The 18,897-nt window shown below is 35.8% G+C and overlaps 1 protein-coding gene across 6 annotated transcripts in view; it reads left to right on the plus strand.

Annotated features, from left to right (window-relative positions):
• ARHGAP32 (Rho GTPase activating protein 32) overlaps positions 1–18,897 on the plus strand; it is a 311,464-nt gene that overhangs the window by 111,002 nt on the left and 181,565 nt on the right. For 4 of the 6 annotated variants that reach the window (XM_078058771.1, XM_078058770.1, XM_078058768.1 and 1 more), the window contains one exon: positions 5,314–5,422. In XM_078058771.1, coding sequence (XP_077914897.1) covers positions 5,318–5,422 — 105 coding nt within the window. In that variant the 5' untranslated portion in view covers positions 5,314–5,317. Of the gene's footprint in view, positions 1–5,313; positions 5,423–12,048; positions 12,218–18,897 lie in introns of those variants that run through there. The other 2 variants (XM_078058772.1, XM_078058773.1) reach the window with 1 other exon arrangement.

Below are 18,897 nucleotides of genomic sequence, written 5' to 3' on the forward strand. Positions count from 1 at the left end.
TAATCCAAGGGCTGCAGAATGGATGTTGTATTAACAGGAATGAAAACAACATTAATTTCATTGTACATCTCCATCAGACCTCTTGGGTGAGTAGATGCACTGTCAATGAGCGTAATGTTTTGAAAGGAATCTGAGCAGTAGGTCTCAACAGTGGGCTTAAAATATTCAGTAAATCATGTAAATAGATGTGCTGTCATCCAGGCTTTGTTGTTCCATTTACAGAGCCCAGGCAGAGTAAATTTAGTATAATTCCTAAGGCTCTTAGCATTTACAGAATGGTAAATGAGCACTGGCTTCAACTTAAAGTTACCAGCTGCATTAGCTCCTAACAAGAGAGCCAGCCTGTCCTTTAAATCTTTGAAGCCAGGTGTTGACCTCTGTTGAAATTCTAGATGGCATCTTCTAATTTAAGGCTGTTTTGTCTATATTGAAAATCTATTGTTTAGTGCAGCCACCTTCATTAATTATCCTAGCTAAATCTACTGGATAACTTGCTACAGCTTCTGCATCAGCACTTGCTCCTTCACTTTGCACTGTTACGGAGACGGCTCGCTGCTTTCCTTAAACTTCATGAATTAACTTCTGCTAGTTTCAACCTCTTCTGTAGCTTCCTCATCTCTCTCAGCCTTCACAGAATGGAAGGGAGTTAGGGCCTTGCTCTGGGGTAGGCTTTGACTTTAAGGGAATGTTGTGGCTGGTTTGATCTTCTATCCAGACTACTAAAATTTTCTCCCTATGAGTGATAAGGCTGTTTTGCTTTTTTATCATCCGTGTGTTTGCTTGAATAGGAAATGCAAGAATTTTTCCTTTGCATTCATAACTTGGCTATTTGGCATAAGAGACCTAGCTTTTGGCTTATCTTGGCTTTTGACACAACTTCCCCACTAAACTTAATAATGTCTAGCTTTGGATATAAAGTGAGAGGCATTTGAGGAAGAAAAGGGGTGCTTGGGTGGCTCAGACGGTTAAGTATCTGACTCTTGATTTTGGCTCAGTTCATGATCTCAGGGTTGTAAGATCGAGTCCCGCATCCGGTTCTGTGCTGGGTGTGGAGCCTGCTTAAGATTCTCTCTCTCCCTTTCCCTCTGACCCTCCCCCTACTCTCCTCCTCTAAAAAAAAAATTATAAAAATAAAGTGAGAGACATTTGACTCTTCTTTCACTTGAATACTTAGAGACTATTTTAGAGTTATTAGTTGGCCTAATATGTATATTGTTTTGTCTCAGAATAGGGAGGTATGAAGAGAGGGAGAGAGATGGGGGGAATGGCTGGTTGGTGGAGCAGTCAGAACACAATGGCCAGTTGGTGGGGGGGGATCAGAAAAATGCATTTATTAGGCTTGGTATCTTATGTAGCCATAGTTAGTGGCACCCTGAAACAATTATAATGATAAAATCAGAGATAACAGATTACAGATTGCCATAACAAATACAATAGCAATGAAAAAGTTTGAAATACTGGGAATTACTAAAATGTAACAAAGACATGAAGTGAGCAAATGCTGTTAGAAAAATGGTGCTGATAGACTTCTCAACACGGGGTTACAACAAACCTTCAATTTGTAAAAAATGCAGTATCTGTGAAGTATAATAAAGTGAAGAGCAATGAAATGAGGTATGCCTGTGAAAATTTTCCATGTCTTCCTCTTCCCAACCCCTGGCAACCACCAAATACACTTTTTGTCCCCCTGTGAATTTGACTCTTTTTGGACATTTTGTATATATGCAGTAATAAAATATATGGTCTTTTGTGTCTGACTTTCATGTAGCATGTTTTAACTATTCATTCTTGTGGTAGGATGAATCAGCATTTCATTCTTTCTGTTTTTATGGTTGAATAATATTTTTATTGTGTAGATTTTTGGTACATTTTGTTTGTCCGTTCTTCAGGTGATAAGGCAGGTTGTTTCTACTTTTTGGATATTATAAATAATACTGGTATGAATATTCATGTATAAATTCATGGTGGACATATGTTTTTATTTTTCTTGGTTAAATATTTAGGAATGGAACTGCAGAATTATATGGTATTTCTCTATTTAATATTTTGAGAAACTGCCAAACTATTTTCTACCGTGGCTGTACCATTTAAATTCCTACCTGCAATGAATGAAGGTTCCAGTTGCTCCACATGTTTGCTAACTAGTCTGGTCCTTTTTTATAATTATTAATAATATATTTGAATTGAATTCTACCACCTTCATACTTATTTTTTAATTTGTCTTCTTCATTCTTTGTACCTTTATTCTTCCTTTCTCTGCTGTCTTCTGGGTTAATCAAGCATGTTTTATTTTAAAAGATTTTCTCCTCTATCAGCTTTTTTAGTTATACAGTTATTTACTTTTATTCTAGTAGTTACTGTAAAATTGCAACATATATCTGACTTACTGTATTCTTTTTGAAAATAGTGCTTATTTCATTTCCCGTCAATAGAGAACTACTATATTAATTGACTGCATATGTCTCTCCTACCCTTTGTGCTTTTTTATGTCTATTATAAAACTTATAGGATATTATTTTTATTTTTATGTCAGTTTTTAAACCATTATTTACTTACATTTTCTCACTTTTTCCTTCAGTGTGCTTTTCATGAATTTCTGTAGTTTTGGGATCAGTTTCCTTCAGTCAAAAGAACTCTACTATTTCTTTTATTGTAGGTCTCTTGGTGGCAAATTTTTTCAGCTTTTGTTTGAAAATAACTTATTTTCCCTACTTTTTTTTTTTTAATTAAGTAGGCTTCATGCCAAGTGTGTGGAGCCCAGTGTGGGACCTGAACTCCTGACCCCGAGATCAAGACCTGAGCTAATATCAAGAGTCAGACACTTAACAACTGAGCCACCCATACACCCCATTTTCCCTGCTTTTTTAATGGATGACTTGTTTTTTTTTAAGATTTAATTATTTATTTGACACAGACACAGTGAGAGAGGGAACACAAGCAGGGGGAGTGGGAGAGGGAGAAGCAGGCTTCCTGCTGAGCAGGGAGCCCAATGCAGGGCTTGATCCCAGAACCCAGGGATGATGACCTGAGCTGAAGGCAGACGCTTAACGACTGAGCCACCCCAGTGCCCCTAATGGATGACTTTTAATGAATGATTTTAGAAGATTCTAGGTTGGCAGTATTTTTTCTTCTTACTATGCTGAAGGTTTACTCCATTATCTTTTCATTTCCATTGAAATGTCCTCCTACATTGTTATTGTTGCGTCTTTGAAGTCAACTTGTCTTTTATTCTCTGGCTGCTTTTAAGAATTTCTTGTTTTTTAAGTAAATTTTGAGTATTTTAGTAAGTTGTGAGTAAGATATACCTAATTTTTTTTTTATCCTGCTTGATGTATGTGGGACTTCTTGAATCTCCATTTTGATGACTTCTAGAAGTTTGGTAACTTTTTAGCCATTATTTTTCAGATATTGCTGTTGTCTTGTTTTCTGTTTCATTATCTTCCTTGGCTCTGATTTGCTAATTTAGACATATCTGAGACCTTCTTAACCAAGTCTCATGTTTTGTGTATTTCTCTTTTTTCTTTGTGTGCTCCAGGGTGGATATTTTCTACTGAGCTGTCTTCTAGTTCACTAATTCTCTCTTTAGCAATGTCAGTTGTTCTATTAAACCCATCCAATGAGTTATTAATTTCAGATGCTGCATTTTTCAATTTTAGGATGAGCATTTGATTGTTTTTCAGATTCCAGTTGTCTCTTAAAATTCTTAATCTTTTCATCTAGTTTAAAAAATTTTTTATTGAACATATTAATCATAAATGTTTTTAGTGTTTGATTAAAAACTTGATAAAACTTGGTGAGAATTTAACTGATTTCTTCTTACCAGCTTGTCTCTCCTCGTTCCTGCTTTGCTCTAAGCATTAATTCCTTGTGAACCAGCTCATCGTGGAGATTCCTGTCTTTCTTTAGAGTTTAGACTGTCTGGTTGCCTCAGTTTTCTGATGGATTCAAGAAAAGTTATGATTTCTTAGGCTGTCCTTCTTTTTGTCTTGTTTGGCTGGGAGTAGTGCTTTTTACAGCTTTCACTACATCATAAGCAGAAGGCAGAACTTCATCATAAGCATTTTAAAGTCCCTTTCTGATAATTTTAAAGTCTGAATCAAATGTGAGTCTCTGTTTTGACTTTTCCCCCAATTTTTGCTCATTTGTTTCTGTTTTTTAAAATTTATTTTTAATTTTTTTAAAGCATGCCTTGTAATGTTTATTGGATACTAGATTGGATAAAATATTTGCAGAGGATCTGTAGAATATTATTTTCCTCTGAAGAGAGTTATTATTTTTTTCCTGGCACTTCTAATGCTATAAAGTCTTGGTTTTAGGATTTGTTAGAGTTCATCTATTGCTAGTTTGTCCTTACTCCTAAGGCTTGGCTCTTCTGGAGTTCCAAGAGCCCAGGGTATCTTTTCTTTTTTCAATGCTCCTCCATCTTGACAGTGCTTGCTTGCCGAGCTCCATCTCTACAGCATGACTGGACTGCTGAAATATCCTGTTCGCTCTTTAGTTGCCTATCAACTGTTTTTGTATAGGTTTCTCAGCACCTTGTCCTACATACTTGTAGGCTTTGGAATTAGTTGATGGTTTCAGGGGGAATTTACATGTTTATCGGTTCTTTGCTACATGTATTTTTAGGGGTCATTTTTCACCCTGAAGCCCCATCTGCTTTGGCAACTGTGACTTCCAACCTCTGCCAGCTTAGTCCAGTAAGACTACAATATTATGCTTGGGCTTTATTTCCCATTATTGATTTAGAAAATCTCTTATACGAAAGTAATAATTGTGGAATTTGCTTCATGGGATCTCAGAGAATGTAGCCCCAGAACTCCTACTTGTATTGATTGCTTTCCTGTGCCTTTAGACAAGATGTTTCATATGTTTTGTTTAGCATTTATTGTTGTTCTCAAGAGCGCTAGTTCAATACACTGCTACATAAATTGGTACCATATCCTGGAATTTTACTAATCCTGGAATTTTACTAATGCTTAGCACAGTTCCATTAATATTGGTGGCTGTTGCAAATCTTTTCCAGGTTCCTACTGTGTTAAACAGATAAAATCAGTCTTATATAATAATTACCAAAGACCATGAAGATTACGTAATTATTAACTTTACATTTATCTTTTGGAATAAAAGCGGGTGTTGGGTACATAGGAAAGATCTCTGAAAGCCAGAGTACAAATGGGGAATCAATACTAACCACTAAAGCTCTTAATTAAACTTCAAATCTGACATAATTTTCTATTTTTTGAATTACAGTCATTGGAAGGTTTTCATAGAATTGGGAGTTCTTACCATAGTCTCTCATGTTTTTATATCTAGGAAGATGAAGTCCTCAGTACATTCTGAAGAGGATGATTTTGTTCCAGAACTACATAGAAATGTTCACCCTCGAGAGCGGCCTGATTGGGAAGAAACACTTAGCACAATGGTAAATCAGTTTTATGCATATGTATATGTGTACATTTTACTTATATAAGAGAAGGAACTGATGAATCCTCATAAACTTTTTTTATGTTGCTTCGTTAATTTATTCAGGAAATATCTGTTGAGCAAATAATCTATTCTAAGCAATGTTTTAAACTCTGTGGGCAGAGCCCTGAACAAAACACACAAATTTTCTGCCTTCGTGCAGCTTATATTTTAATGGGTTAGGAGGAGAAGGAAATAAATATATAATATGTCAAATGATGGTTAGTGCTATTGTAGAAAATTAATGCAGAGTAGTGGGGTTACAGAGTGGTAGGATAGCGTGGAAAAGGATGGTTGCTAGCTTTATAATAGAGGGGCCACAGAAGGCCTCCAGGAGAAGGTAAAATTTGAGCAGAAGGATGTGAGGGAGTGAGTAGTATGCTTATCTGGAAACATCATTTTAGGCATTGGAAGAACAAGTTAAAGGCTGTGGCGCATGATTAAAAAGTAAGCTGAAAGAAACACAAGTAGGACATGTGGCTGAAATTGAACAAGCCAGGGGAAAAGTAGAAGGAGATGAGGTCAGAGAGTGGTTTGGGTGGATGGAGAGCAGATCATGTAGTTTTTTGTGGTCCATTATAAAGACTTTGGTTTCTTATACTGAGTGAGATGGGAAACCATTGGAGGATTTTTGGCTGAGAAGTGATATGATTGGCTTAAAATTTTAAAGGAAGTCTCTGGTTTCTGTGAATAGGCTAAAAAGAGAGGCAAAAGAAGAAATAAGACCAGTTAGAAGGTTATTATAATAGATGAACAGTAATGGTAGCTTGAACTGGAATGGTGGATATGGTGAAAAATGCTTAGATTCTGGAGAGAGTTCTACAGATATAGCCTACTGTTTTTGCTGATGAATGAGATGTTACAGAGTGAGCTAAAGAGGTGTCAAAGATGAATTTTAGTTTGTTGGCGTGTTCAACCTGAAGAATGGAGTTACATTTACTAAAATGCTGGAAAAGCAGTTTTTGTTGGGGGTTGGGTAGAAAAGTCCTATGCAGTGTAGTTTTCCACATGATAGTTTGAGATACACATTTAATCCATTATAACTTTTTGCAGTTCGGGTCTGTCAATAAGAACGGTGAAATTCCTTTTGTGAAGAATAAGATTTTACTTAATTGTAGTTAAGTTAGTGTTTCTTATCATCAAAATTGAATGCAAATATTCATGTCACTGATGATCTGTAATGAGATTTTACATATTTCATTTTTGAAAGTGCCTTTTCACTCAGGTATTGCCAAATATGGACACCAGTTCGTGAGCGTGTGATTTTAATTGAGTCTATTTGTCTCTTTGAAGGCCTTTATAGAATTCTATTAGATTCTTCTCTTGATATTTACCTTTTAGCATAACATTATATTACAAACGTCCAATTAAAGGTGAGGTTGAAGCTTCTCAGTTGCAAAGTTAAATGGATTTTGCAGTGTGGAAATTTCCTCTGTACTGATGATCTGAAAAACCTTGCTGGAACTGTAGTTTGAGTTCAGAAAATATGTTCACTGCAAATTTTTGTGGTAATGGAGATCTCCTTGTTTTAATGTTTGATAGCTTGGAAAATATGTATGACAGCTCATGATTGTGATTCTAACATTTATCACAGTATGATAAGCTATGTTTTGCTTTTCAATTTTAGGTTAAGTTCATTAAGAAATAGCATCAAATCTGCAGCAAAAACTAATTATGAAAGCCATTTAGCATTCAGTAACTGAGGTTAAAAATAGGTCCAACTGAACTTTTTCTGTTTCACTCATATTTTTTACCAAAATTGGTATGAAGTATCTTAGTAGATTCCGCTTCAGGTTGTACTGAATTAATGTTTGTTGAATTTATTTCAGAATATTGTCAGCTGTAGTTGTCCTAGGCAGACTATACATAGGGGCTAATTCTTCAGCCGCTTTAAACTCAGCATTGACTCCTCAGCAACGAAGCAGTATTGGTCACATTTGTTGACTCATCCAGAGTTAAGGAAAACCACTTGAAATCATTTGCCTTATTTTTAAATTGGCTCTTGATTTTGCTCTCAATGCCCTCAAGTCTTCAAGCCTGTACTTACCGAAAGACTATTAGGCTTAAATCAGTTTGTTTTCTCTGGATTTCTTTGCTATAGTCATACATGATTTAATTGATTCACCATTAGTCAGTGGCTTTCCTTGCTCTGCTAACAAATGATCTACTTGGGAATTTACTTTGGATGCAGTCTTGTTTTTATTTTTGTGAAGAAATTCTGTGTGATGGCTTACTCATTTACTCTGTTTTAGAGTTTTCTAACTTTTCAGGTTGTTGTTTTCCTGTGAGTTGAGAATACTGTGATGAGTGCATAGTTTGGTAATGTTTGATGTATATTCTTTCTTTCAGCACAGCTGTAGTGTCAGCACATAATAAACACAGTATTTTGCCGTCTTATTTGATAACGAAACCCACATTCTCCTGTGCCTTAAAAATATGACATTCATAGTCCACTTATCTCTTCTTGGCTTATTTTTTACATGTTGTGTACAAATTGGTAATTTTAAGCACATGGTATGGTGATACATGTGGAACTTGCAGTGCTGTGGACTTGTAACTCCATAGTGCAGTTTATGGTGTGCTGAGCAGCAGTATGAATTGATGAGAGTGCCTCATAAGGTCTCTTTCATAGCTACTCAGCTCTGTCATTGTAATGTGAAAGTAGCCATAGATAATACATAAATGAGCATGGCTGTGTTCCAATAACACTTTATTTATGGACACATATTTGAATTCTATGTAATTTTCACATGCCATTAGATAATCATCCTTCTTTTGATATTTTTCCTCCCAAACACTTAAAAATGTTAGCTTATGGGCTATACAAGAACAGGCATTGGACTGGGTTGGCCCAAGTTTTGGCCCCTGCCTTATATAATTGTAACTTAAGATGTAAGGCTTTCTGAAACCTTTCAGATAGAAAAATAAAATAAAATAAAAATAAAAATAGAACCAAATGGTTCTGTTTTACTTATCATAATATGTTGTTCATATCTATGTTTTAGTACTTAATCTCATTCTAGTTAGTTATGGATGTATAACCTTTTACTATACTGTGAGTTTTTGAGAAAGGATAAAAATAATCTTGTATTCATCTTATTGAAAGATAAAGTTTAAAGAGGATATAATCATGACTTTCATACAAATATAAAATGAACACATGCCAAGGATATTTATTTAACTCATTAATTAATGAAGGAACCAGTCAAGTGTTACAACTTGATTCAAAAGAGATTTGGTTCAAAGGAGAATTCAGAGTGCCTTACTGTTAGAGATTAATCATGCTGAAATAGATGCAAATGGATGCAAAAACTGGCAAAACTGTTTAGTTCCACTAGACACCATTTGCATTTCTATGGATGGGAATTATTTGTACTATTAGTTTTCTGCAAGTTAACTTCTCTGCAGAGATGGAAAATAGCCTCAGCAAACACAAGCCCCACACCTCTATCAGATCAGTGAATCCCTGGACGTGCTAGCATCCCATTGAAAACACAGCAGGAAGGGAAGAATGAAGGGAGGGAAATCGGAGAGGGAGATGAACCATGAGAGACTATGGTCTCTGAGAAACAAACTGAGGGTTCTAGAGGGGAGAGGGGTAGGGGGATGGGTTAGCCTGGTGATGGGTATTAAAGAGGGCACGTACGCATGGAGGACTGGGTGTTAAACGCAAACAATCATGGAACACTACATCAAAAACTAATGATGTAATGTATGGTGATTAACATAAATAATAAAAAAAAGAAAAGATACTCAGTAATCTGGCTCGCTGTTAGCGTGTGGAAACGCAACTGTTTTAATGATTTTGTATTCTGAAACTTTACTGAATTTGTTTATTAGTTCTGACAGACAGTGTTTTGTTGGAGTCTTTAGGGTTTTGTATATAATATGTCATCTAGAAATAGTTACAGTTTTACTTCTTCCTTTCTGATTTGGAGGCCTTTTATTTCTTTTTCTTGCTTAATTGCTCCTGGTAGGATTTCCAGTACTATTTTGAACAGACACAATGAGAGTGGGCATGCTTGTCTTGTTCCTGATCTTAGAGGAAAAGCTTTTAGCTTTTCATCATTGAGTATGATATTAGCTGTGGGCTTGTCATATATGGCCCTTATGTTGAGGTACATTCCCTGTATATCATCCAGATTGAGAATTTTTATCATAAATCGATGTTGAATTTTGTCAGATGCTTTTTCTGCATCTATTGAGATGCTCATATGATTTTTATCCTTCATTTTGTTAATGTGGTGTATCATGTTGATTGATTTGTGGCTGTTGAACCATCCTTTGATCCCTGTATGAATCACATTTGACCATGGTGTATGATCCTTCTAATGTACAGTTGGATTCAGTTTGCTAAATATGGTTGAGGATTTTGCATCTATATTCATCAGGGATGTTGTCCCATAACTTACTTTTTAAAGATTTTATTTATTTATTTATTTATTTATTTTAGAGTGTGTTTGTGGGGAAGGGGCAAAGGGAGAAGGAGACAGAGAATCTCAAGCGGACTCCACACTGAGTGAGGAGCCTGAGGCAGGGCTCGATCTCATGACCCTGAGATCATGACCTGAGCTGAAAAGATGCTTAAGCGACTGAGCCATCCAGGTGCCCCTGTAATTTACTTTTCTTGTAGTGTCCTTGTCCGCTTTTGACATCAAGGTAATGCTGGCCTTGTATAATCAGTATGAAAGTGTTCCCTCTTATTTTTTGGAAGAGTTTAAGAAACGGGTTTGTATTAGTTCTACTTTAAACGTTTGGTAGAATGCACTAGTGAAGCTGTCTGATCCTAGATTTTTATTTGTTGGGAGGTTTTTGATTACTGATTCACTCTCCTTACTAATAATTGATCTGTTCTAAATCATTTTAAAATTAAAACAACAACAAACCCTACAGTAGCACCCTATCCTTTTGTGATTTATAGTTTACTTATTACTCTTCATAAATTTCTAACTAAATAGCTATAATATAAGCATTATAAAAAATCTAATAAAAACTATAGTTTTTCTTAATTATTAAGTGAAGTACTTATTTGCAACTATTTAGCAGTGAAATAATTTAGTGAAAAAAGTTAGGATCTTAAAAAGATAAGGTAAAAAACCTGAAGAGATAATCTTTAACCAGTTCTGAATATTTTAACTAAAACCACCTTACATCATACTTCTTAGTGTTTTATTGTGTATTTTATTTTTAGTATTGATTATATCAGTAATCTCAGAATGGATCCTGTTAATTCTCAAGGATTTTTTTTGGGGAACAGTTTCTCACTTGAGTTTTTTTTTTTTTTTTTTTTTTACCATTAAAATCAGCATGTTCAAGGCTAATGGCTAAAACAGGTCATGTTGTATGTAGTAAAGAAGTTGTTACTGACAAAATAGAATCAATGGTCCTTGGTCAAAATGCTCATAGATGCTAACAACCAGAGCCCTGAAAATTAAAACAAGTTATAAATGCTGAATTTCCAACATATCAAAAATTTTACAAAGGAAGATAACAAGTTAATGCTCAATGTTGTTAACATGTATGTGTGCCTCTGCACATACCCTCCCCTTTTCCTTTCTCATAAACAGACACGTGTGTGTTTGGCTCGTGTGTGCACATGTGTGCTCTCTCCCACACACGCATACTTTCTCACACACACGTAATCGCAGCCACAATCACTCCTGAAGGGTTGGCTGGCTCTTTTCCTCTGCCTTTCTTCTTCCCACCTGCTAAATGCAGGCATATACAGGGGGTCTGTATTTTGTTTATTTATGCTTGTTTCTTCCCACTTCTTTACTGTTCCTGCAGATCGGACTGTCATCTCTATACAGATGACTTCCGTGTCCATATCTCTAGCTCTGTAAGAATTCATTCCCCACTAGAAGATCCTATAGAAACTGTGACCTATGGAGGTTCACTAAATCTCAGCTTTCCTCCTCCCAGAAATGAGTTACTTCCTTTTAACTTGATGGTTTATGTTAATAATACTAACTTCATTCCAGTCACTCAGGTCAGAATCCTTGCATTTGTTATACATCAATTTGCTCCAGTTATATGGCCTCCTCACTCTTTCTCAAATATGCCAAGTATTCTACCACTTCAGGGCCTTTCTATTTGTGTTCTCTTCTCCTGGAGAGTGCCTGATCTGCAAAGCTTGCTCTGCTCCTTCCTTCTGGTCTCTTCAAATGTTGCAGTTAAGTGCTGCCTTTACTCACTCTCTTAGAGTTAATAATAGCCCTGCCTTCCTCTCTGCCTTTTTTACGGGGCTTTAATTTTCTCCATAGTACTTGCAAATGTAATTTGTATCATTATTATCTTTCTTTTCCATTAGATTATAAGCTCCTTGAATACAGGGACTTTGTCGCTTCTGTTTACTGTTTCATCCCCTGTGCCTGGCATAATAAATTCTTAGTAATATTTTTTTTAAATGAATGATATTGTCATTCTCTGGACAAATAGAAACACTTGTTTTTCCTTGAAAATGCCCTGAATTTTTCTGTTTTATTATCCTATCTTTATTAGCTGCTTTATTATTTATTAGATGTTAATATGAATTTTCTTCTTTCTTTTCTATTCTCTTTCTCTTCTCTCCTTTCTTTTTTTAAGATAAAAGTGAGACCATTGGTACATTTTTCTTAGACTTTTCAAAAGTACCCTTTGTACTGGACCATTTCCCCCGTCTGTTGCCTACTTTCTAAAGAGGAACGAGGATTGATTAAAACAGCTGGATTATTTCCTCCTGAATAATCTTGAGGAAGAGGTAATTTTGGAGGAGGTGTGTATTTTGTTTATTGCTCCTTCATTAATAGTTGTCCACTCTGTTTGGTACTTAGACTGGTTCCTTTTACCCAGTTGAGCTATAAAAACCCTACAGTTTGAATAAAAGAAATAAGAAGTCTTTGCAAATGTTCTTTAAATGAATGTCTTTAGTTCTTTTATTACTGCATGATATTTAACAGTGCATTTTTGACTTTTGGGTGAATTTTAGTTATAACTCAGAGAAACTGAAGGTGTTTATCATTTCACAGTCTTTAAAAACTGAATGTTTTGTTTAGTTTTCCTTTCTGAATAATCACAAATGCAACCATTGATTAATATGCAAAGCCCAGGTTTTGAATTCCTGCCAAATATATTCAGAACTCTTCAATAAACAACTCCAAGCCCACCCCATTCCATGGTGCATCCTTTTCTGGCTGAAGATTGTGGGAATTCTCTGGCATGAATCAAAGCAGCATTTATTATTGAAGAAAATTAATGTACTGCTGAGAGTTCTGAGATATGTATTAGGTGAGCCATATGAAATTGTTAGTTTTATAGGTTAAACAAGCTCAAAATTGGCAGTTTTATAAGGTTAAGCCCAAAATCTTTTGTACTGTTGAACTGATCTCAAACCGAGTATTTTATTGTTAATTATTAAACTGAAAACTACGGTTGACCTTGGACAACACGGGTATGAACTGCGCAGATCCACTTCTGTGTGCATTTTCTTGGATAAATACCTGGTACTGTAAATATATTTTCTCTTCCCTATGATTTTCTTAATAATATTTTCCCCTAGCTTCCTTTATTGTAAGAATACAGTATATAATACATATAACATGCAAAATATTGCCAATTTATGTTATTGTTAAGGCTTCTGGTCAGTAGTAGGCTCTTAGTAGTTAAATTTTTGGGGAGTCAAAAGTTATACTCAATTTTTAATTGTGCAAGGGGTCAGAGTCCTTAACTCCTGTGTTGTTTAAGGGTCAGTTGTACATTCTAAATATTGTGCTATTTAAGGCATTTAGTGATCTGGATGTTACTTTTACTGAGAGAATTTGTTATATAGCTTTTCATAAAATTTTTTTAACTTAGGAAACATTCAGGGAGAAAGTACATGAAACGTGCAGTTGGGAGGAGTAATGATTCTTATAGATCTCAACTAGAGTGTCATGGATAGTCTAGAATCTTGCTATTTCTTTCTTTAAAAGAAGTTTCCCAATGAGGTGTCTCCCTCATTTGTGGTTCTTTCTTCCCTTCTACTATTCTTTGTTCATACCTTTCCTTATTTCAGAAAGAACTTGTATTTTATGTTTTATAATATATATTTAAATATTACATGCAAATTTTTATTAGTAGATCTGGTGTACAGAATTCAAATGTAGAAACAGATCAATATCATTTTCTAGCAGCACTGAAGACTAGCAATAATTTACCGGAACAAAGTCTCTATAAAGGTAATAGTATACTGTTTTTAGATTTTCCTAAGAACCTTAATAGAAAATATCTGATAAATTTATTTACAACATTGGAACCCTGTATTTTCAGCAAATAAAATACTCGCTGAATAAGGAGGATTATCTTTAATGATTGGGACAGATGGGAGTGAGATGAAAGAAGGAATGAATCTCCATTATAGAGAAGTATATATTTCAGAATATTTAACAATTTTGCTCATATGTCATTGTGTTTATTTTTATGTTGATTTACCAGATGTTGCCTGCTGGAGGATTTGTGATTATTATAGTAATGGATCTTGCTGATAACTTTTCCTAAATTATTTTAAATGTTCCCTGAATAATTTTTTTCTTGCTCTTAATTGGTTTTCTCTGAAGAGACATTATTTTGTAGTGGAATTGAACTTTAAGGCAACTTCTTCATTGTGAAGGAATTAATTTTATAATCACTTTTTAAAATCATAGGTTTTTTTTTGTTTTTTTTTTTTTGCTTTAGTAATCTCACCCGGTTGTTCCCTTTCAAAATAGAAAATTAAATAGGAATAATTATATAGTTTACTCCTGGATCTTATTTGATGGTTATTTGTATGCTTTGGGAGTTATCCTTGTACTTAAATCTACCTGCCTCCTTTGGTTCCAAGGTGTTTTTAGCACTTGCACGTTAGAAGTTCAGTTCTGGATACTATGTTGGAGGAAATAAGTGAAGAAAATCATTTAATATTAAGGGTATTTTGTTGTATCAAAATTCTTTTGAAAATATTCACACAGATAACTCAGTTAATTTAATTTCTTGGTAATATACTTACTCTTTAAGAATTGGGGCACCTGGGTGGCTCAGTTGGTTCAGCGTCCAACTCTTGATTTCGGCTCAGGTTGTGATCTCAGGGTTGTGAGATTGAACCTCAACTCAGGCTCCACAAGCCTGCTTAACATTTTCTCTCTCCCTCTCCCCCTCCCTCCACTCTCTCCCTCTCTCAAAAAAAAAAATCATTTTAGTGATATTGTTGTTCAACATAATATATGGTAGATTTAACAGATTTAGCTTTTCCATGGTATTGGGATAATTATTATTACATTTCCCCTTATTGTCTCTTGTTCCTTTGTAAGAAAGGAATAATACTTAGACCAATAAAAATTTAATAGCTTCTATAAACATTTTTCATTTCAGAGATTTGTTCCACGTGTCCTGTGGTGAAACTATGGTAAAATGGACACTGGCAGTCCCATTTGCTTTTCTTGACAGAATGGATTTCATATTCAAATCTTGGTTTTTCAGTTATGTAGATTGTAATGCATATGTATATGTATAGATCTTCCTTGACTTATGATGGGGTTACGTCCTGATAAACCAGTTGTACGTTGAAAATACTGTAAGTTGAAAATGTATTTTTTTTGGAAAATGCATTTGATACATCTAACCTACTGAACGTTATAGCTTAGCCTAGTCTATCTTAAATGTGCTTAGAATACTTACATTAGCCTACAGTTGGGCAAAATTATTTAACACAAAGCCTGTTTTATAATAAAGTGTTGGATATCTCCATGGATTTATTGTAGATTTTACTGAAAGTGAAAGCAGGAATGGTTGTATGGGTACAGAACCATTGCTTACCCTCACGATCCTGTTGTTGACTAGGAGCTATGGCTCACTGCTGCTGCCCAGTGTCAGTACAAAGTATGGTACTATATATTGCTAGCCCGGGAAAAAGTCAAAATTCAAAACTTAAAGTATAGTTTCTACTGAATGTGCATTCCTTTTGTACCATTGTAAAGTCAAAAAGTCATAAGTAAAACCATTTAAGTCGGAGACTATCTGTATATGCATACAGTTCTACCAACATAGGGATGGCTCCTACAGTTTTTTTTTCCCCATTTAAGAGGCCAAATATTTTTCCCTTTACTACTGTTTTTTAAGCAGAAGTGTTATTTTCATCATCATTTTGATGAAATGTTATTTATAACATTAGTCTAAAGCTGTTGTGCCTTGCCTCAAATTCTGAATACAAGTAATAAAAAGAATATAATAAATAAAATTTGAGTCTGCTAAAGGAAAAAAGTGAAGAGTGGCAGAAAGTTACCATTTTTTCCCCTGAATTATTTTTACATGCTTTTCCCTAGCCTTGTACATAAAGAAGATTGTGATCTAGGCTTCCTTTCCCCTCACATATGTTGTATTGGGATTTTTTGTTCTTTGAAGAAAAGGACATTCTGGGGTCATTTTGATAACAGTTTATTCTTATGCTGATTGCATTTTGATGTCCTTTGTGAATGCTTATTTGGTGATACTGTTGATTTTCTATAGCAATTTCAGATCTACTTTTGTTGTTCTTAAGTATTAACTACTCATTTTGAATAGTTTGCTTTTATGCCCAGTAGAGATTTAGTATTACAGTCTTGCTTATTCAGATGATTAGGAATGTGCATGTATGTGTATGTGCCTCTGTGTTAATATGGATGTTATTTGTCTACCTTGTGAAAATGAGATTTTATATAAAGTCACTCATATTACAAAATACTGGAATTATATATAAATACAGTGATATCTTCATTATTTAGTAAGGAATATTATGAAGCTGGGTTTGGGATTTCCTGCCCTTCTGCTTTTTTCTCTATTGTAGGAGGCAAATCCCTGCAAACTACATTTCCTAGGCTCTCTTACCAGCAGGCTTCTGGGTGGGTTTGGCCAGTTGGAGGCACTGGTAGAAGATTGCAGGGCAGGAAAAGGGGAGAAGACCAGTTATTTCTCCTTTTTCTGCTTTGAGATGCATCTCCACCGTGGTTCTAGCTCCTACCGCATTAACTCATGACTTAGCTCAGTGATCAAAAAATCCATTTTATTACTAGAACATGGGTATATCTCATCATAAATATGTTTTTACTCTTGTTCTTTTCTAAATTGCCTGTAAATGTGAATACCCACTTTTGTCTATTGGAATTATATTGAATATCTAATCTCATTTAGTTATAGTGGGTTGTTATGCATTTGCATATGGTTGCTGTAAGGTAGGTAACATGCAGAGGTGGAAGAAGGTAGCTAGCTCGCTTTCTCTCTTTCCCTCTCTCTTTTTCTCAGTAAAGCTTTCTTCCTTTAAAAAACAAAAAAACATGCATATATAGAAAATGTGGAAATACGAGAAAAAAAGAGCGACTCACCCATAATTCCATTTCCCACACTGGTGAGATTATTTTGGTATATTTCCTTTGTGTCTTCTTACAATGCAGAGTTTCTAATTTAACACCCATATAAACACGATTTTCTTCTACAGATTTCTCCAAATTGCTGCTTTCAAAGAATATTGCTTTGTTAATATATTCTCTTTTCCCCATCATGTCTGGGAATATAATTTTATACTTGTAAACAATATATAGTTTTGTATCTTTTTCTTCCCATTGAACATATGCATTCTGCCTTATTATTAAGGTGCTGCAGTGAAGGGAAAACTGGGTATTCCCCATTGTACATTATGGAAAGTGTCATAGGTAAAGGAGTTGGCTGGTTCACTGGAAGGAAGAGATCTGGCTGGTGGACATAGTGTAGGGACACCTGTGAAAGGGGAATAAAAATATTGCCATTGAGAAGGAAAGGAATTAAGTTTTCTTCTTTGTAGGGGAAATGAGTGAGGGTCATTTTTTTAAAAAGATATTATTTATTAGAGAGCATGTGAGCACAAGTGGGGGGTAGAGGCAGAGGAAGAGGGAGAAACAGATTCCCTTCTGAGCACGGAGCCTGACGCAGGGGTCAATCCCAGAGCCCTGAGACCATGACCTGAGCCAGAACTGTGAGACCATGACCTGAGCCGAAGGCAGGTGCTAACCGACTGAACCACCCAGGTGCCCTGAATGAGGGTCTTGAGAGCTGCAAAATGGGTATGGAACAGTTTGTGGCATGCACACTGAAGTACGGGTTGCAAGGGAGAAAGGGGAGATGGCTGTTAAACTGAATCAGATCTGTGTACCTCCCACTGGCTACCAACCCCACCTGCAGAAATTGCACTTTCTTCCAGGGCTTCGCTTCCCATGAGCAGCATACTCCTGTGAGCTTCAGCAGCTGTCTTGGGAGAGTACTGAAGTCAGCACATTCAGTGGAGACTGGGAGTGCTGGAAAGCAAAAGCTCCTGGGGCTTTGCATCACAGTCCTGGGAAGAGAGAGGGAGAGTTTTGTTTATTTATTTTTTTAAAAGATTTTATTTATCTATTTGAGACAGAGAGAGCATGCGAGCTGAGGGGAGGAACAGAGGGAGAGAGAAAAGCAGACTCCCTGCTGAGCAAGGAGCTCTCCTGTGCGGCTCAATCCCACAACCCTGCGATCATGACCTGAGCCAAAGGCAGTTGCTTAACTGACTGAGCCACCCAGGCGCCCCAAGAGAGAGAGTTTTAATTGCATGAGAGGTAAAGGAGCACTTAAAGCCTGGATCATTTAGGAATTTCTAGGGTCTTAAATATCCACATTATTAGTATTCGTTTTCTATTGCTGTGTGAGAAATTATGACAAATGTAGGGACTTAAAACAATACTCATTTGTTGTCTTACAGTTCTGTAGGTCACAAGTTTGGGCAAGCTGAACTCGGTTTTCTGCTCAGGGTCTTGTAAGGCAGAAATCAAGGTGTTGGCTGGGTTGGGCTCTCATCTGAAGACTGAAGAATCTGCTTTCTACCTCATTTGGGTTGTGGGCAGAATTGTTCTAGTTCCTGGGTCTGAGGTCCTAGTTTCCTTGTTGCCTGTCAGCGGGGGGCTGTTTTCTACTATTAGAGGCTGCCGGAATTCCTTCTCGCTTGGACACTTCAGGCTTCAAAGCCAGCAGCAGCACCTCAAATCCTTATCATGCTTTAAATCTTCCTGGTTTTCCCTTTTGCTACCAGCTGGAGAAAACTGCTTTTGAAGTGCTTTTTTGATTAGATTAGGCCAGACAATTATTTTAAGATCAGCTGACCTGGGACTTGAATTACACCCAAAAATCTCTTCCCATCAAGACCTAGCTTCGTGTTTGAATAACCAGGAGGTAGGAATCTTGGCAGGAGTTTGGGGGAAGGGTCCTTCTTTAGAATGTTGCTTACCACAGTGTTGCATAGTTTTTCTGTTATATATGCTTTATGGTATAGTTAACTCCTGTGATAACCTTAGTTGGTGGAAATTACAAATATTCTAGGAGATTTAAAACCACTAATAATTTATAAAACTATACATTTTTTTATGATTGTGTGGGAGAGATTTATGTATACCATGTGTTGTAATTGGTATT

Source organism: Halichoerus grypus, chromosome 11, assembly GCF_964656455.1.
Source record: "Halichoerus grypus chromosome 11, mHalGry1.hap1.1, whole genome shotgun sequence".
Lineage (NCBI taxonomy): Eukaryota > Metazoa > Chordata > Mammalia > Carnivora > Phocidae > Halichoerus > Halichoerus grypus.